Below are 21212 nucleotides of genomic sequence, written 5' to 3'. Positions count from 1 at the left end.
AAAAGGTCCAAGACCCAGCACTAGTACCAGCCTGCCTTGCTTCACAGCTGGGAGTCACCTCCTGCACAGCAGCTCTCCTGCTGTAGATCCAGCTGGTCCTCACAACCGATTGGCCTGGAGATCAACTCCTCCTAGAGACACTAACAGCAATCAAAGCTCAACTACAAAACTGTGCACACAGCTCACACAGGGACACACCTAGAGTGCCCAGCTCAGGTGACTGGGGAGGCTGAGCCACTGGGCCCCACAGGACACCTACTACACAAGGCCACTCTTCCAATTCCAGGAGACATGACGGCTCTACTTACTACAGAGAAACAAACACAGTGCTTTGCTGGATGGCTGGCATCCCCTGTGTTTAATATCTTGAGGAAGGACAGGAAATGGGTTAATCTCACTTCTATATCCTACCTTAATAAACATCATCACACACATTTGCTGAGCTAGAAACAAAACCAAGGTCTGTCTGATTCCAAAGCCCCAAGGACACCTTTTTGGTTCCTTTAATGTTACATATAAATTCGTTTTATAGATGGAAGTACAGCCCTTACATAACTTAATACAAAAGAACATGACATTCAGCTACACACAGAATGGCCAGAATACCATCACCTACAGCGGCTCATCAGACATTCAGTTCCCCAGGATTTCAAGCACCCGCAAGAGCACCGCCCAGGGCCAGGCTCCTGCAGACGGGGCAGGGGAAGGAGTCGCCTGAAGTTACTCCGTTTACAGCTTCAGGGATTGGATTTTAGAGCCAGTAACAGGAAGCTCTTGCTGAGATAGATGAGGTATTTCCAGAAGCTCAGCCAAAGACTTCTGCCTCCTCCCTTTATTACCTACTCTGATGCCACAGAAAAGCTCTGAAATGCTGGCTAAATAGCTTCAAAATGTCTACAACTCCAAAGCCCAAGACAGTGTCCTCAAAGTTCCCAGCACAAAAATTAGGTCCTACTAGAAGTCAGGTACATGAAAAGTGACCAGCATGGTTGGAGATACAGTGACATTACTCCTGTTAGAGAAGAATTGGACAAAATAAATGCCTAGCAACCATAGTACATTAACATAATGAAACATCTCAGATTTACAAAAACTAAGTTGAAAACTTTCACACACAAAATAAGCCAGTCAATGAAAGAGAAACACCACATGACCTCACTCATTTATGGATAATAAAGAACATTATAAACTGATGAACCAAAAGATAAGATATAGAGACAGTAAAGCAACAAGCAGACTATCAAATTATAGCGGGTAGGGTAGGGAGATCTGGGGGAGATAATAGATCAACCGAAGGACTTGTATACATGCATATAAGTACAACCAATGGACACAAAACTCTGGGGAGGGAGGGTATGTATGAGGGGGAGGGAGTCTTAAAATATCTACACAGATAATAATTTAATAAAAAAATGTAAAAAAAGAAAAAAGAAAAAAGAAAGAAAACTTTCACACACAAAATGCAAGAAGAGAAAGGCTAAACCAAATAATTTGTTGACTCAGATTTCCTGCAGATCACATTTGGGGGGGAATAGAAAGGGGCAGCAGCATCTGAGTTCCAGCACTGCCACCCCGTTTTGAGACACTAACAAGTCTTGTGTATGGTATCTCACAACTATGGTGGGGGCAGTGAGGAAAGTGCACAGGCAGATTCCTAAACTAGTCTGACAGATCCACGTATGGGGTGTTGAGGAGGGAGAGGAGCTTAAAACAGTTAAATGGGGTGAACCCATGAGTTTCTCTTCCTCCCTCCTGAAAGTCCACTAGAAAATTGCAGCCCCAATGTTCTGGAAGACGCACAGAGATGGACAAGTGGAACTCAGAGCAAAGAGCACATAAATGTAAGGCCCAGAGAGGGGATGTCAGATAATCCAGCAAAGCACAGAAGTAGAACAGATATCGGTGTTGTACCTGGAAAAAAAAAAAAAAAATCCGGGTTGAGTGTCTGACATGGAACCTAGGCAAGAAGACTAACTCAGAAAAGACAACCAGGGATGCCCCCAAAGCAGGACACTGGGCCCAGAGGACCATGGGGGTAAAGAGGAGCCCGAGTGACAAAAGGAGCTAGTGCACAGCAATGGAAGTCCAAGAGAGTGTACTGAACAATGACTCCTGCAGACAGGCTAGAAAGAACTTTTGCTAATCTGTAGAAAACTAAGCAAATAAAAACATAATGTTGTATGGAAAAAACAAAGATTGCATTAGAAAGGAAAGGTAATCATAGCACACTAACAGGTATGAAAGATATCTACAGTCAAAATAGATAAATACAGAATGTCTATTTAGGCAAGATTAGAATTAACTGTATTGAAAGAATGGAGGAGACAGAGAGAAATATGTGGGTGTACCCTTTACAAAAGAAACTCCATAGCAACTACCTAAAACTGAGGGGCAAGGAAGAATACCAGAAGGAAACAGCCAGCGGTCTGGAAGTGGGAAGTAAGGAGAGTGTAACTACTTTGCTATATAACATGTAGCTCACTACTTGATTTTTTTAAAAATATATTTTATTGATTTTTTACAGAGAGGAAGGGAGAGAGATAGAGAGCTAGAAAAGTCGATGAGAGAGAAACATCGACCAACTGCCTCTTGCACACCCCCTGCCGGGGATGTGCCAGCAACCAATTACATGCCCTTGACCGGAATCGAACCGGGGACCTTTCAGTCTGCAGACCGATGCTCTACCACTGAGATAAACCGATTTCGGCACTACTTGATTTTTTAAATTATACACATGACAAAAATTAAAATTAAACCAAAATACAAAATTAAAATAAATACCAAAAAGAGTGCAGCAAGCTGAGGTAGGAGGGTAGCTGAGATATATCAGAAAGAAGGCCAAGGTGTGCTGCTTTCCCAGGGTGGGTCCTGGCTTTTCCTCTGTAACTTCCTACCACGGTGAGAGCAGTGAGGGCAGAGGGAGCTCTGAGGCATTCTGCGAGCCAGCAGAGTGGGTCCTAAGTAAACATTTATGAAATTAATGTGTCAGAATAAATACAACAGTGAGGGAAAGAACAGTGTTAAATAAAATATGACAGGGGGTGGGGGAGAGATGCAAACATTTTCAAAATTCTCTAGGAAAACTGAGTGACATACCGGGACCAACAACAGCAGCGTCACCAGAAACTAAGTAGAAACACATTTCTTAGCAGGCCTCACCCAAACCAGATAAATCAGACACTCTGGGAAGGGCCCAGAAGTCAGTTTTAAGGAGATCTAATTGTGTGAGATCAGGTGACAACTTGATTCCTGCAGTGGTGTAAAATAGTCTATCTCAGCCTGGAGATCCTGAGGGAGACTGTGTCCGGGAAGTGTGGTATCCAAGTTCATAACAAATTTCATAACATGCTAAGACATTCTTTCCTTTCTTTCATCTCACTCGCCCACAAATGTACAGTGGAGTTTTCCAGAGGTTACATGATACATTGCTTGCAGAGGCAAATAAAACAATCCAGCTCTCACCCAGCCTGTGTGACTCAGTAATTAAGCATCGACCCATGAACCAAAATGTCACTGGTTCAATTCCCAGTCAGGGCACATGTCTGGTTGTGGGCTTGATCCCCAGTAAGAGGTGTGTAGGAGACAGCCAATTGATGTGATGTTTCTATTTCTCCATCCCTCTCCCTTCCACTCTCTCTAAAATATCAATAAAACACCTATTTAAAAAAAACAAAAAAAGAATCCAGAGAGATGCAAATAAAAACAACAATGCGGTACCATCTCACACCTGTCAGAATGGCCAACATCAACAAATCAATAAACGACAAGTGTTGGCAAGGTTGTGGAGAAAAAGGAACCCTCATGCACTGCTGGTGGGAATGCAGACTGGTGCAACCACTGTGGAGAACAGTGTGGAGTTTCCTCAAAAACTTTAAATGGAACTCCCATTTGACCCAGTAATCCCACTCCTAGGAATATATCCCAAGAAACTAGAAACACCAATCAGAAAGGATATATGCACCCCTATGTTCATAGCAGCACAATCTACAATAGCTAGAATTTGGAAACAGCCTAGGTGCCCGTCAGCAGATGATTGGATCCAAAAACTATGGTACATCTACACAATGGAATACTATGCTGCCATAAAAAAGGAATTCTCATCATTTGCAGCAACCTGGATGGAATTGGAGAACATCATGCTGAGTGAAATAAGCCAGTCAATGAAAGAGAAATACCACATGACCTCACTCATTTATGGATAATAAAGAACATTATAAACTGATGAACCAAAAGATAGATATAGAGACAGTAAAGCAACAAGCAGACTGTCAAATTACAGCGGGGAGGGGAGGGAGATCTGGGGGAAATAAAAGATCAACCGAAGGACTTGTATACATGCATATAAATACAACCAATGGACACAAAACTCTGGGGAGGGAGGGTATGTATGAAGGGGGGGGCAATGTTAAAATATGTACACAGATAATTTAATAAAAAATTGTAAAAGAAAAAAAAAAGAATCCAGCTCTCTTCAATTAAACCAGACATTTAAGAGATTTGCAAAAATGTACAACAATCCCACTCATCTCACTATTTTAGAAGTTATTTTGCATAAAAATGTCATTAATGTTAACATGTAATGATTTATTTTTAGTGTTTTTAAGTTACAGTTTTGCTTTGTTTTCTTTTCTTGTCTATTGAGGCATTTTATTTGCCATGTATGTATTATTTACATACATATTACATCTCTAGAAAAAGAATCCCAGGATTTTCCTTCTGTATTTTCATCTACCTTTTTCATGGTCCATGATGCCCTCAAAGGTTGTCAGTACAACGAAACCAAACTGATGGGGCAGAAGCAGATGGTTCTGCCATTTTTTTATACATACATATATATTTTTTAATTGACTTCAGAGAGGGAGAAAGAAAGAAATATCAATGATGAGAGAATCATTGACTGGTTGCCTCCTGCATGTACCCTTCTGGGGATTGAGCCCACAACCTGGGCACGTGCCCTTGACCAGAATCGATCCAGGACCCTGCAGTCTGCAGGTCAATGCTCTATTCACTGAGCCAAATCAGTTAAGGCCATTTTTCTATATTTTTGAGTTGCATATCAAATCTGAGGCTGATAATTCCACACTTGCCTAACCTGCCTGTGAGGTTCACAATTTCCCCAGCTCTGTGGTCATCAAAATTTTCAAATTCGCCAATGTAACCAGGCTTCATCATTACAGTGAGAAACATCATTACAGATATGACCTTGGAGCATGGCCTAATAAGAACCTAGTGTTTGCCTCCTTTTGGCTTTGTTGACACTCTTGAGAGCATCGGCCAGGACATCCACGAGCACCATATGCAAGCACGGAAACATGGCGAAAAGAGCGGTTTTATTTTCTTTTAATCCAGAATCCAATCAAAGGCCAGGAATTAGTTGTTACAATTCTTTGGGCGTCTTCAATCGAGAAGTGTCCCAATCCTTTTTATGACAGTGACATTTTGAAGAATTCAGGCTGCTGCTGTGTAGAATGCCTACAGTCTGAGTTTATCTGATATTTTTCTGCTTATGTGACTCAGTTAAACATGTTTTGCATCCCATCCAGAGACACATAATCTGTTATTGGGGAGTCTGAATTTGATCACCTGGTCAAGATAGAGTCTACCAGGTTTGTCCAATATAGAGATATCTTTTTCCTTTTGAAATCAATCATCTGTAGAATGATACTGTAGACTGTGTGAGTATCCTGTTCGCCACCCCAATCCCTCACAAATGTTTACACAATGTTTCTTGCCAACCATTGACGATTGTTGCCTGATTCAATTATTACCTTGGTGGTTGCAAAATGCTAATTCTCTAAATCTTTCACTCATTCTACTTTAACTGGCATTAGTCTATAAGGAGCCCAATACACCCTTTGGAGTATCACTGCGACTGATTTTTAAAAATATCTATTTTATTAATTTTTTACAGAGAGAAAGAGAAAGGGATAGTGTTAGAAACGTCGATGAGAGAGAATCATCGATCAGCTGCCTCCTGCACATTCCCCACTGGGGATGTGCCCACAACCAAGGTACATGCCCTTGATGGGAATCAAACTTGGGACCTTTCAGTCTGCAGACCGACGCTCCACTGAGCCAAACCGGTTTCGGCTGGGACTGATTTTTACTATGTGCTGTGAACTTTAAATTCAATGTATCCTTTATCATAATATCATTACTCTTTTTTTGGTGCTCAAAAATGTCCCAGATTTACCCAGTGAGAACCCATTTGAGTTGCTTTTGTTTCAACATGTCTCCATCAATTTTTGAACACTTCCTTGCTTTCTGGTACAAAATAAATCAGGTTCACATTGAATTTAGTCTGCCCAAAATCTGGACTATTTCTCCAAGGATCTTTGTTTCTTTTAGTGGGAAATGATATTTGGCAACCAAGATCTGGGGGCAAGGGGTACTCATTGTTATTAGGATGTCATTGCCCCCACACCCTCTCAGAAGGCAGAGCTAGGAATTTTTTTTTGAACAGGTATTCACACTGATACCTCTAATTTAAATCCCAAGATGACAAGGTTCTTCCCCACATTTTTCATACCATATTTTTATCTCCCTTCTCCCAGAGAACTGTGGTTCCCAACACTAATCAGTATATTTCTCAATGGCACTATCCCAAAATATAACCAAAGTAATTTCAAAATTACTACTGCTGATCTATCAACAACAAACCTACTTTGTAGTTCTTTTTTTCTTTTGAACATATTCCACTAAAGGTATACAGAGCTCTGTATTCATGTGACTTGAATTATATTTGAACTAAATTTTAGGGGTTCCCCCCCCCCATTATTATTGCTTTAATTGTATTTTTTGAGTATTTAGAATATTTGCATGGTTCAAAGTCAAAATTATATAAAAAGGCATACTCAGCCTGGCCGGATGGCTCAGTTACTTAGAGAATTGTTCATTAGCAAAAGGTTGTAGGTTCAATTCCCGGTCAGGGCGCATATCTAGGTTGGGGTCTGATCCCCCGTTGGGACAATTCAGGGGGTGGTCGATGTTTCTCTCACATCAATATGCATTGATATGTCTCTCTCTTCTTCTCTCTTTAAAAAATCAATATAAAGATTTTTTTTTTAAATGCATTCTCAGGTAAGTTTGTCTCTCACCCATATCAATTATACCTTTGCCCCACCTGCCTGAGTAAGTTATTTACAATTAGTTTCTAGTCTATCCTTCCTGTGTCTTTTTTTGTAGGAACAAATATATGCATATTCTTATTTCCCTTTTTCTTTCTTTTTAATATATTTAAGTTGATTTCAGAGAGGAAGGCAGAGGGAGAGAGAGAGAGAAATACCTATGATGAGAATCATTTATCGGCTGCGTCCTGCACACCCCCTACTGGGGATCGAGCCCACAACCAGGGCATGTGCCCTTGACTAGAACTGGACCCAGGACCCTTCAGTCCATAGGCCAATGCTCTATCCACTGAGCCAAACCAGGTAGGGCTCCCCTTCTTTCCTATTTCACATGCTTTTTCTTTCTTTTCTTTCTTTCTTTTTTTTTTTTTAACAGTCAGATCCTGCTGGCCCAGTCCTGCCCTGGAGCATGAGTATGGAAACCTCAGATGGGTTGAAGATTATAACTACTACATGATCAGGAGGATAAGGGCAAGGAGATAGAGGCTAGTCTGGGGACTGGTTTCTTATTCTACCTGCGAATTCCTCTTCCTCTATCACATGTGTCAAACACAAGGCCCGCGGGCCAAATCCGTCCTGCCAGGCCTTGCAATGTGGCCCGCACCGCGCTGTCATCACTGCACTCCGCTGCGTTTCCATCACAATGACAGTTTATGACTGTTCAGTAAACCATTCGGCCCGCGATTTAGGCTGAATTTTAGATTTTGGCCCCTTCTCTGATTGAGTTCGACACCCCTACCCTAAGATGAACCATACAATACCTATTCTTTCTTACCACATGTTATTAATCTGTCCTCCCCCTCCTCAATATATCTTAGAAATCACTCCCTACCGGTTCATAGGAATCTTGCTCTTTTATTTTTGCAGCTGCACAGTCCTCTGTTGTGTGGATGTACTTCACTAATCCTGATGGCTATTGGGTTATTTCCATATTTTATATCATAGATGAAACTGCCATGAATAACTCTGTGCACCTGCGATTTATATTTATAAATAAAGCTACATCCTAGAAGTGGGCCTGTTAGGTCAAAGGAAAAATGCATATACAGATACTAAATTCCCCTCAGTGAAGATTGTACCATTTTGTACTCTCACCAGCAATATGAGAGTGTGCCTATTTCCCAAGAGCCTCACAACTGAATGTATTCATGCTTTGCCAAAGTAAACGAGAAATGCTGTCTCGGTGATTTTAGTCTGTGTTTCTCTTATCATGTGTAACTGAGCATCTTTGTTACCAAGCAAGGGTTCACTGCCTGATGCACATACCGTTTCCCCGAAAATAAGACAGTGTCTTATATTAATTTTTTCTCCCAAAGTTGCGCTAGGTCTTATTTTCAGGGGATGTCTTATCTTTCCATGCGCTAGGTCTTATTTTCAGAGGATGTCTTATTTTCGGGGAAACATGGTAGAAGCCAATAAATACTATGGCACCAGCTTTTAAGAAAAGAAAAGGCTTTATTTATTTGTGAGTTGACTGGTAAAGAAACAGGAGGCAAGGTTCAAATCGATCTTCTTCAATCCAAGATTCAGGATGGGATTTTAAGCATCAGATCTTCCTGGACAATGGACCCTTCTCTGAAGGGATTCAAGTTCTGGCCAGATTCTAGTCCTTTGGTTCTGTGGGGAGGAGCAGGTAAGGGTTCACAAGTGCTGCTCATAAGTGGTGTATCCAAGGCTTAAACTTTGGTTCTGGGTCTTGTTGGAGACAGGATAGAACCTGTGAGAGCTGGTTCTGAAGTTACATTTTTGTTTTGTTGTTGTTTTGTATGTCTAAGAGCTATTTGTGTATCTTTTTCTGTGGAATGTCTTCATATCTTTTTCCATTCTCCTATCAGATTTAGGTCTCTTTTCCCTTTGACCTTTAAGAGTTTTTGTATCAGTCTTTCATCTGTGACTCATGTTTTAAAAAATCTTACCTAAGAACACACTGGTCAAGCTTGCTATGCCCTCCTGAATCTTCTAGACGAAGCTCTGAGGTGCCTTCACTGATATACGCAGGAAGACCAGGAATCAGACTGTACACAAAACCCATAAAGGTTAACAGTGCTCTGAAGCAGAACCAGGAACCTAGCCACCCTCTGCTTAGATCTCTCCACAGTTCACAGCTGTCTAGCCATCCCTCATCTGCATTTCAATAGAAAAATGTTCTCACTGGCTGCAGTTTTTAAAGGGCACTTCAATAGGCTTTCAGAGGAAATTCTCATTTTTCTAATCGATGTGGATTTTTACCTATTTTTATTGAGGCTCAAGCAATCTATTAATAAAGATTAAATTACTATTTAACTTTTTAAAATATAATTTATCAGTTCACTGGCAGGTACCTTAATCTAACAACAACAACAACAAAAAGCCCTTGGAATATCTCTGGATTACTAGAGACAGTAAAATGTTCTGTTTAGTGTCCAATGATTTACATACAGCAATGAAGGTCTTTAAAATCCTGAACAATTCCTCTTGTCAAAGCAGATAAACACCTAGCCAACAGTCTTAGCCAACAGGTACCACTTCATTCATAACCTGAGTTTTAGGCTTTAAATTGATTAAACTTGCTTAAAGAAACACAGAATCAATTATGTTAAATGAGAAACAATCACAAAACCCTCTAACACTGAAAACCTCCCAATGCCATGGAGCCCTAGCTCAAAACAGAGATAAAAACCAGCAAGCTCACTTTTGACTACAGCAAGTCTACTTATGTGTGAACACAGAAGGCTCTAACACTATAATAAAAGTTTATAAAAGTATCCAACGAAAGTAAAAGTACAATACAATAGATCATTTAACAAGCTTAAATCCTTCTGAACACATGGGTCTTTAGAAAAATAACTAAGATTTCAATAAAATAGCTAAAAGTTTTAGAAATAGCCGAAACCGGTTTGGCTCAGTGGATAGAGTGTCAGCTTGCAGACTGAAAGGTCCCAGGTTCGATTCCAGTCAAGGACATGTATCTTGGTAGCAGGCACATACCCAGTAGGGAGTGCACAGGAGGCAGCTGATTGATGTTTCTCTCTCATCGATGTTTCCCTCTATTCCTCTCCCTTCCTCTCTGTAAAAAAATCAATAAAATATATTTTTAAAATAAATATTAGCTCTGGTTTTAAAAATAAAAAACACAAGAATACAGTTGTAACTCTAGTTACAACTAGTTAAAACAAGCATGTAATATTTGGACAGCAAAATAAAATTGTACCTACTGAAAAAATGTATTTTCTTTACTAACCATGATAAGGAATCCCTTTATCCTAATCCACTAGTCTCAGGAACTTTTTAAATTATAGGGTAAGTGTAACTTTAAGTAATTCCTCCACGAATTACTTAAAGTTACTTATTAGATATTGACGACAATGACCAACTGGAAGCCAACCTTCAAGAATTACAGGCACTTGCCTAACCGGTTTGACGAGATCTTCAATTTTAAAAAATTGGTCAAAAAGCAGGTCCAAAGTAACAGATATTGAAATTATACAATTTTTGTACAATGAAGCATTTATTATACATATTTTCATTTATTATATACTAAATACTTAAGTAACTATCTTTCTAGATGGAATTATAGTGATACTTATTTTTCTGATATTGCTTATGGTATTTAATTTCATCTTTTAATTTATTTTTAAATATGAAACACTTTACAAATTTGAATGTCATCCTTGCACAGGGGCCATGCTAATCTTCTATTTCCTTCCAATTTTAGTACATGTGCTCCTGATGTGAACATTACTTTGATCTTTTTAAGCAATGAACATCTATTGAAAAGACTTAATTTTCTAACCAATTATCCCAATTGTGTATCTTTATACACAGTCGTGTGTGTGTATTAACAAAAAAGTTCAGAAGTACCACACTGGTATGACTCAGTGGTTGAGAGTTGATCCATGCACCAAGAGGTCACTGGTTCAATTCCTGGTCAGGGCATATACCTAGGTTGTGGGCTCAATCCCCAGCAAGGGGTGTGCTGGAGGCAGCCGATCCATGTTGATTTTTCTCATCAATGTTTCTTTCTCTCCCTCTCTAAAATCAATAAAAATATATTAAAAAAAAAAAAAAAAAAAGCCGAAACCGGTTTGGCTCAGTGGCTAGAGCATCAGCCTGGGAACTGAAAGGTCCTAGGTTCGATTCCGGTCAAGGGCATGTACCTTGATTGCAGGCACATCCCCAGTAGGGGGTATGCAGGAGGCAGCTGGTCAATGTTTCTCTCTCATCAATGTTTCTAACTCTCTATCCCTCTCTCTTCTTCTCTGTAAAAAATCAGTAAAATATATATTTTTTTAAATCCAGAAGGAAATGCACTAAAATACTAATGGTATTTTTCTCAGGATAATGCGATTGTTAGTCATTTTTTGTTTTATATTTTACTAGTAGCCCCAAGCACGGATTCGTGCACACTGAAAGGAAAATAATTAGAATATTTTAATATTGCTATTTGACCTTTCTCCCTCAGTGCCTGGTCACTATCTGCAGGGCAATTGGGCCTGGCTCACACCTGCCTTTGTCCTGGCTCACCTGCTGTGGTCACACTGTTACAATCCATCAGGACCAGCATTGCTTCTACTGCCACCTGCTGCCAGCACCACCGAAGCCCACCATGTTCCACACTGCCCCCTGGTGGTCAGCACACATTATAGCAAGGGGTCAAACTCCTCGGGAGAGGACAATTTGCATATTAGGCTTTTAGTATATAGGACATCACTCTGTATTTTCCAGGATTTTTTAATAATAAGCATGCACCCTGGCTGAGTAGCTCAGTTGGTTGGAGCATACACCATGGTTGCAGGTTCGATGTCCAGTCAGGACACACACAAGAGCCAAACAATGAATGCATAAATAAGCGGGAAAACAAATGTTTCTCTCTCTTAAAAAAAAATCAATCGGCCGGGACCAGTTTGGCTCAATGGATAGAGCGTCGGCTTGGGGACTGAAGGGTCCCAGGTTCAATTCCGGTCAAGGGCATGTACCTTGGCTGCGGGCATATCCCCAGTAGGGGGTGGGCAAGAGGCAGCTGATCAATGACTCTCATCGATGTTTCTAACTCTCTATTTCTCTCCCTTCCTCTCTGTATGAAAATCAATAAAATATATATTTTAAATCAATCAAAAAAATTAAAATAATAAACACATGTTATTTTTATAATATGAAGATGACATTTTTTTAAATGTATTTTTTATTAATTTTGTACAGAGAGGAAGGGAGAGAGATAGAGAGTTAGAAACATCAATGAGAGAGTTATCGATCAGCTGCCTCTTGCACACCCCCTACTGGGGATATGCCCGCAACCAAGGTACATGCCCTTGACTGGAATCGAACCCGGGACCTTTCAGTCCCCAAGCCGACACTCTATCCATTGAGCCAAACCGGTTTCGGCTGAAGATCACATTTTTAACACACTAACAAAATTGCCTGTGATCAAGCACATAAAGAAACATTTTCTGGCCCCAGCCCACATGGCTCAATGGTTGTGCTTCAACCTATGAAACAGGAGGTCATCATTTGATTCCAGGTCGGGGTATATGCCTAGGTTGTGGTCTTGATCCTCAGTAGGGGGTGTGCAGGAGGCAGCAGATCAATGATTCTTAATGTTTCTCTCTCATCATTGATGTTTCTATCTCTCTCTCCCTCTCCCTTCCTCTCTGAAATCAATGAAAATATGTATTTTTTTTTAAATCATTACCTTTTACCAATTCACCTGACATACAGACCAAGAGGTACACATACAAACACATACACACACACAAAAAAAACAGAAGCTCCCACATGCACCTACTCTCACATGCTAGGTTCATTCTCTCACACACATCAGCCCCCACATGACCTGCTTACACAAGCACTCATTCTCTTACGCACAGTCACACTCACACACACTTAAATTCAAGGCTAGAGTAGAAACTAGAAAGGACACTGAAGCAACAAAAAGGTGCAGCCAAAATAAACAAAAGGTGCAGCCAAATGTTCCTAGGGACTTCCAACTCCTACCAGCAGAGGAACAGGAATGAAAAGCAGGGAGACCTGAGTATCAACACTCCCTAGCAGCCTACTTATGCAAAGTACTGCCCTGAAGAGGACAGACAAAGCCTACAATGTTACTGAAGGGCTTTCATTCTGTGCTTCGATATATAGGGTTCTCTGAAAAGGATCAGTGTCTATCAAAACGTAAATGTTTAAGTTAGGGCATTCATACAATGTGAAGATAATCCCTATAAGTAATTCTTTTGAAAAATAAAGCCAATCCTTTCCACAATACTCTTAGAATTTATTCTATAATTTCTGCTTTACAATGAGTTACTGATGACTATAAAAGTATCAGAACTCTCAGTATGAATTGTATTGATGAGATGTGGTCAAGCTTGTTTAAAAAAAAAACTATTCCAGCCAAAACCGGTTTGGCTTAATGGATAGAGCGCCAGCCTGCGGACTGAAGGGTCCCAGGTTCGATTCCAGTCAAGGACATATGCCCATGTGTTGTGGGCTTGATCTTCAGTATGGGGCGTGCAGGAAGCAGCTGATCAATGATTCACTCTCATTCTTGATGTTTCTATCTCTCTTTCCCTCTCTCTTCCTTTCTGAAACCAATAAAAACATATTTTTTAAAAAACCTATTCCAAGTTCACAACTAGTGCCTGGGTGCATCTGAGTCCTGCTTCACCTAGAAAGCTCCACTGTAGACCTTTCTCCTTTTCTCTGCTGACTCCTGCCAACACTGTTATATTACACCACACCTGATCTATCACCAGATGATGTAATGAGATCCAAACACACCATGACATTGCTGAAGAGGCACACAAAGGCCATCTGTATTATAAATGGGAGCTGCTTATATTAAAACTTCAGCTATAGCACTTAAATAATTTAAAATGTTTTCTTCATAAACAGATTCCTTAAAAGATACTGAACATAATATCTTTGAAAATTTTGAAATAACCAAGATAATCTATTTGTTATCATAGAGGACAGTAATGTGACCATTCTAAGAGTTTCTTGCACTCAATATTTTGAAATCTCAAGGTGGAAAGTACAAAATTTATGGTTGTATTGCTGTTATCCAATTTATCTAAACAGTTTCTAGGGTTTTCAAAAAAAATCATGAATGTTTTCAAATGAATTCTTATCTTTTAGAAATATATACTGAAATATTTATGGGTGAAATATTATAATATGTCACATATGTGCATCAAAATAATAATCCAGGGATGACCAGCCAGTTTAGCACTGGTCTATGAACCAGGAGGTCACAGTTCAATTCCCGGCCAGGGCATATGCCCAGGTTGCAGGCTCGATCCTCAGTGGGGAGGGCATGTAGGAGGCAGCCGATCAATAATTCTCTCATCACTGATGTTTCTATCTCTCTCTCCCTCTCCCCCTTCTCTCTGAAATCAATAAAAACATATTTTTAAAAATTTTTAAATAATAATTCAGGGATGGGGAGTTTACAGATAAAGCACGACTGCTGAAACTGAGCAATGGCTAGGGAGCAGAGAGATGGGGGTAGGGAGGAGGTCACTAGACTACTTATGAGTATGTTCAAGACTTTTCATTTAAAAGTTTAAAAATATTCATCATGAGGTAGAATTCTTCACTTTTCTCTAAACTACTTCACTATCAGAAAATATTTCTTCTCTTTGCTCCTCTATAATGTATTCTGATAAGGGACTTGGGAAAAGCAAGTCTAAAATCATAGTAAAGGACAGCAAAACTTACATACACAGACAAGTCAGCCTTTCATTGCACTGTGAATTCATCTGCTCCTCCACCATCCCAGGGAGCTCACTCAAGTCCAGGTACTTAGATCAAGCCTAACACTGCTTCCTCCTGAGCAGTCTGGCGGAGCAGGCAGAAGGGGCAATGCCACAGGCCTCCTTACACTTGTCCACCCCACAAAACCCAAGCCCTGCCACCAAATTTAAAATTCCACCAGGACTTATCAGAGCAAAGAATTTTGACTCATTTCTCCTTTGTGATTACAAGAAAGCTCAGCCCCAAATAACAACCCAAAGTTTTTCCCAGAGGGATCAATAAGGACAGTCACCACACAACAAAAGGTGTTTCTCAAATGAAAAGGATTTTATTAAGTCAGTAAGATGAAACTTCATGGGAATATTTTGAGATACCAAATCTAAGAAGTTGAGAGCTATCTAAAAATTACAGGTCAAAAGACCTCGTTCTTGCTCTAGCACTGACAATTTCCTTTGTGGGGTGTTGAGAGTTACTTAAACTTTCTGGGCTTCTGTTTCTTACCTGCAAAGTGAAATGAAGCCTATTGCCACTTCAGAGAAAGGTGGTGATGATCTAGCGAAAACACAAATGAGCCTGATATAAGCTGTAAAGTACTTTATCAAAGTCAGGTTATGGTGAAAAGAAAAAAAGAAAGAACGAACGAATGTGGTATTTTTTTAAACATCTTTGGTTTAATGAGAAAAGGTGTGCTTGGAGAGAAGACACATCACACTAGCAAAACACAACCAAGGAGGATGCCCAAGGTGCTTTCTGACCCCGGGGCAAGAAGGAAAAGTATCAAAAGAGCTTGGACCAGCAATCACAATCCCTGCTAACTATACCGGAAGTTATACCATATATCTCTCTGCCCATTAGACTAGCACGTAGGAGACCCATCTGAGCAACATCTTCCAACTGAGAGCTAAACAAAAGCAGTACACTGATGCCCACAGAAGCATGCACATCTTCCTGGGCTCAAGGGACAAATGGGGGGCTGGGGAGATGGGGGAGCATGGACCCCCTTATCAAGGCTCCTTTTTTCAAATTTCTTTCTTTTTAAAATTTTATTTTTTGATTGATTTTTAAAATAAGAGATGGAGGGATGAAGAGAAGGAGGGACGGAGGGAGGGAAACATCAACCTGCAGTTCCACTTATTCATGGATTCATTGGTTGCGCCCTGACCAAATCAAACCTCACAACCTTGGCGCATGGGGACCATGCTCCAATCAACTGAGCTACCCAGCCAGGGCCATAAAGGTTCTTATGTTATGCCTGATACCCTAAACATTAGAATGTCAATTTCACCTCTTTTCTTAAAGATCTCTTGGCTTAAACATGCATATACACTTGAACGCCCACTTAACAAATGTCTGCATGTGTTGAGAAGGCAATAAAATGCAAAAACTAGAAGATCAGCATTTTAGGGATTTCTTACTACTAAGTGAAATATGCAAAAGTGCACACCAGCAACCTATTTGCTGTCTACCGAGCTATTCTTACCAGAACACACACAGCCGCGCTGCTGTCACCTGGAACTTCCAGGAGTGCTGAGACGGAGGGAAAGGACTGCTCTCCCGGGGCGGCTGCAGCCCTGGGAGGCTGCTGTGCCACCCTGCACCGTGCATGCCCACTGCTGCCTGTCTGTGCACCTCACATCCCCTTCGAAGTGGAGGCTGCTCAAGTCTGCATTCACCAGACCGGGAGGGATCGTTCAGTTGGTCAGAGCATCCTCCCTATAATACACCAAAGTTATGAGTTCCATCCCAGGTCTAGGCACAGACAAGCATCAACCAATGAATGCATAAATAAGTGGAAAAACATTAAGTTGATGTTCTCCTCTCTCTCCCTTCTTCTCTAAAACCAATACATAAAAAAAAGTGTGCACTGTCTCCCAAACAATAAAAGATGAGTCTTTGTAGAACATAATGCCAAAACGGTGTCTATTCGCGTGATCTTAAGTAGCCAAGCACAGCCTGGCCTTTGAGATCTGAAGGAATGAATTAGTACTTCAGCCAAGCCAGACCTGGGCCCTCAGGGGGAGGAACCGCCAGGCACTTCTTCATTCAGGGGGGCACGTCCATCAGGCAGCTGGGCCAGGACCTACCTCCCCTGGCTTTAGGAAAGATCCAGCTCCCTTGGCACAGCAGGGAGGGGGGGAGGGGGGGGTAAGGTAGAAGGGAGGTGCAGTGAAAGAATCCGACTCCCTAGAATAGAACCTCTTTAAAGGAGGAAAAGAAGCTTTAATAAAATTCAACCAAAAAAAGAACTTGCGGGACCATTGGTCCTAACCGTGCATTTCCCGACCACAGAGGACCACGTCGGCCCGAAGGCGGCGCCGGGAACCAGGCTCCCACGCTGCGGGCCCAGACGCCCGCCGAGTTTACCTGCTCAGCCCCGTAGACGGTGGCGAACTGGACGAAGTCCTCCACGCGGACGAAGCCGTCCCCATCCCCGTCCAGGGCATCGAACACGGTTCGGAGGCGGGGGCCGTCCTCCGCACACCCCGCAGGCTCGCTCGCTGGTGAGCGGCTCTGGCTTCCGTCCGACGGCAGGTGCGTGTCCACGGGACCCACCTCCAGCGCCAACTCGCTCGCCGTGGGCGAGGGCGAAGGAGGGAAGAAGCCGACCTCGCCCCTCCCGCGGCGGCTGTCGCCGAAATCCTGCGCGCGGGGAGACGCGCTCTCCGGACAACTTTGGGAGCCATAATCCTCTGACTCTTCAGTCCAGAAAAAAAGCGGGCCGAGTCCGGTCAGCTGCCGATCGGGGTCGGGGTCGGGATCGGGATCGGGATCGGGGTCGAGATCGGGGTCGGGGTCGGGGTCGTCGGCCTGACTCGGCAGCAGGTAGGAGGCCCCCGGAGCCCCATCGGCGCTCAAGCCGGCAGGGTCCTGCGGGCCCGGCCCAGGGCGCGGGGCGGGGTCGGCGGGCGTAGGGGCGGCCCCCTGCCAGTCGGGTCCGCCGGGCTCCGGGTCGGGGCCCGGGCCGCCCGTTGGGGAGGCCGACCGGCCCGGCTCCATCTTCATGGACGCGACCCGGGCCGCGGCGCGGGCCCTCGAGACCAGGAGTGAGGCGGGCGGCGCGGGCGGCAGACAAAGGCGCTCAGGGCGCGGCGGCGGGCGCGGGCATCCCCGCGGCGGCGGCGCGGGCGTGCGCGCGCGGGGCTCCCGGGCTGCTCCGGCTGGCGCTCGGGCCCTGCTCCGCCCTCGCCCATCTTGGCGCCGCGCTTCAGCTGCCCTCGGCCCCGAGGCGCGGCGGATGACGGCCCATGGCGGCGGGCGCGGGGAGGGCGCGGAGGAGGGCCGGGGCGGTGTGAGGCCGAGGGGCCGAGGAGGCCGGCGGAGCGGACGCTGAGGAGGAGTACGCCGAGGAGGGTGAGGAGGAAGGATGAGACGCCCGAGGTACCCAAGCGAACGCCGCCGCCCTGGCCCCGCCCCCTGCCTGCCTTACGTCAGCACGCCCCGGCGCCGCGGCCCCGCCCCCGCCGGCTCGCTATAAAAGGCTGGTGGCGGGGCAGCCGGATAGCGGATCCGCGTGCACCAGTCATCGCCTGGTGGGTGGGTTCTGTTGCTCCCGTTCTTTGCCGGGCCCCGGCCCTCGGGCTCAGGAAGAGGCCGTCTTCTGAGGCTGCAAAAGCGTACATGATGTCACCGCCTGGGAGTGCGGGGACTGCCGACCCACGCACGGTGCGGATGAATAAACTGCGGCGAGGGGGGGAACTAAGTGCACCTGTCGCTCAGGGGTTGAGTCCTCCTGGGCAGTAAAGCGCTCTCACAAATGGATAAGCGAAGAACATGACCCTAATGGGAGGCGGGAATGCGCGTAGCTCTGATCGCAGCCCCCGTGTAGGACCGCCCACCGGCGCACCTGCGCTCGTGGTGCTGTGTCCGCCCCTCCGCAGACACCGGGATCGCAGAGAGGGCGCAGGCGTTCACAGAGGTGGGCACGGAGGTTGGCAGAGGCAGGAGCTGGTCCGCGCGGTCCCTTCCCAAAGGTTGGAGAGCCCGGGAAATGCTGTGCATTTTCCCTTCTAATGGAAGATACAAGTGGTTAAACACGGATCTTTTTTAAGCCTAGGACAAGTGTTTTTCACAGGATGTAGTGCTGGTCGCCAGTCTGCAGTCTGGCCTTCCCAGCACGGTGGCTGTCTTTGACAACCAGCATCTGTTTCTCTAGCTGTCACTTTCGTCATTGAGGACACGGGAGGACAGACAGGAACACGAGTACCCTGCAGCAGGCATGAAAGTAGAGACATGCTAGTTAGAAGCAGGTGACCTGCCGGAGCCCTAGGCGAGGTGCTAAATTTAGCCTGTAATGAAATGTGTCGAGGGAGTGTATGAACTGGTATTTTTAAACTCTGTGGGCACCAAACCAGATATGTTTCATAAGCAGCTTTGGCAAGAACCAAAGGAAACTAAACCTCTCTTTCCAAGTGTAAAGTGTTCATTAACTGAGTCATCTTCCATGACAAAATCCCAGGACACGTGGTACCGGATTTTGTGAGGTTGGCCTTGGAAAAAAAGAAAAGCAAGGAATTCCTCCTCCAATACCACCCCAAACTATATTCTCGATTTCTTTTAAGAGCTGTATGCTCTACTCAGAAGATACTGTGTGCAGAGAAAAAAAATATCATCGCCCGTTTAGGAAAGAATTCGAAATAGGGCAGGACTGATGCCTTTGGCCAAATATTGTACAATTTTCAGATGTAGTTATAATGATGTGTCAGCCTTTCTAAATAAGGGTGTTAATGTGAGTGAGATAAACAAATATACATCAGAGCTGCACCCTGAGGAAATAGGCATTCCTCCTGCTGCTAATGCCCCAAAACTCAGCATTCCTTAGGCTGGCTCATGTGCCAAAACGGAACCTCAGCATGATGAGCTTGGTCCAATTCAAGAGACCTTGTGTGTGAAACATCGGAAGTGGAATTCTGGGTCAGTCATTCAGACTTCAAGTGTCCCCTTTGTGGCCTGTGAACATGTTTACTGGTAGCACTCCAGAGGAAATGAACCAACCCGTCTTGCCATTTTGACTGACTCCTCCTATGCACGGCTTAATTTAACCAGGTATCAGGTGCATAGAAGAGGGAGGGAGGACGGGGTGCAGCTCACATCTCTTGGTTTTGGGGTCTGAGTGAATATCTGTGGAAATCTCCCTCTGTGAATGTTTTCTTTTGAAGTTCCTCGGGATAAACATTTCTTTGGAACTCTCTAAGCAGTTAGGTCTCCTGATCCCTCTTCACTGGTGACGTTTGGCCTGTGGAGAAGGTGGTCCAGCAGAGTCCTGGCTGTGTGGCACAGCCCTGTTGGACCTGCCAGGGGAGTGGAGGGAAAGTGGGTCAGGAAACCTTAGGTGAAGTAGGGCCTCTCCATTATCTGGGTGAGATCTGGCCACTGACAAAAGGAGGGGGAGGGATATAGGAAAAGCTCAGTTTGATTATAAATCCATTGTTTTTAATGTACATATTCTTAAATCAGGAGGAACTACACCAAAATTATATGATTTCTAGCCTGATAAAAAGTCATCTCATCTTCTCTTTTTTTAATATATATATATATTTTTTGCCGAAACCGGTTTGGCTCAGTGGATAGAGCATCGGCCTGCAGAATGAAAGGTCCCAGGTTCAATTCCAGTCAAGGGCATGTACCTTGGTTGCGGCCACATCCTCAGCAGGGGGTGTGCAAGAGGCAGCTGATCGATGATTCTCTCGCATCGATGTTTCTAACTATCCCCCTCTCTGTAAAAAATCAATAAAATATACTTTTTAAAAATATATATATTTTTTGCCGAAACTGGTTTGGCCCAGTGAATAGAGCATCAGCCTGTGGACTGAAAGGTCCCGGGTTCGATTCCGGTCAAGGGCATGTACCTTGGTTGCAGACACATCCCCAGTGTGGGGTGTGCAAGAGGCAGCTGATCCCGATGTTTCTAATTCTCTATCCCTCTCCCTCTCTGTAAAAAATCAATAAAATATATTTTTAATATATATATATTTTTTTAAATTAATTTTTATTGATTTCAGAGAGGAACGGACAGGGAAAGATAGAAACATCAATGATGAGCGAGTCATTGACTAGCTGCCTCCTGTATGCCCTCTACTGGGGATCAAGCCCAAAATCCTGGCATGTGCCCTTGATTGGAATCGAACCCTGAACCCTTCTGTTCACAGGCCAACGCTTTATCCACTGAACTGAACAAGCTAGGGCTCATCTTCTCTTATTCAAACTTGACTGAATGCTAATGTTTCTTACTGTATTTGGCCAACTTGAATCATATATCTATTAATCGCCCACTTGCTTATTTTTCTATTTGATTCTCTGACTTTTTCTTCAGATAAAATCCCTCATCAGAGTCTGATCCCAGCAGCAGCTGTAGCGGCT

At 43.6% G+C, this 21212-nt stretch overlaps 1 protein-coding gene and 1 non-coding gene across 6 annotated transcripts in view; both read right to left on the bottom strand.

Annotated features, from left to right (window-relative positions):
• RAB11FIP3 (RAB11 family interacting protein 3) overlaps positions 1-17858 on the bottom strand; it is a 91298-nt gene extending 73440 nt beyond the window's left edge. For 4 of the 5 annotated variants that reach the window (XM_036460133.2, XM_045570310.1, XM_036460136.2 and 1 more), the window contains exon 1: positions 17220-17858. In XM_036460133.2, coding sequence (XP_036316026.1) covers positions 17220-17858 — 639 coding nt within the window. The remainder of the gene's footprint in view (positions 1-17219) is intronic. The other variant, XM_036460134.2, reaches the window with a different exon arrangement.
• Positions 10741-10843, bottom strand: LOC118731677. The gene has a single exon (XR_004991935.1). It is a non-coding gene; the product is annotated as a U6 spliceosomal RNA (small nuclear RNA).
• Positions 17859-21212: the final 3354 nt, after the last annotated feature.

The sequence above is a fragment of the Pipistrellus kuhlii genome, unplaced genomic scaffold, assembly GCF_014108245.1.
Source record: "Pipistrellus kuhlii isolate mPipKuh1 unplaced genomic scaffold, mPipKuh1.p scaffold_m20_p_31, whole genome shotgun sequence".
NCBI lineage: Eukaryota > Metazoa > Chordata > Mammalia > Chiroptera > Vespertilionidae > Pipistrellus > Pipistrellus kuhlii.
The sequence above is the reverse complement of the archived record's forward strand: the minus strand, read 5'-3'. Positions and strand labels throughout refer to the sequence as shown.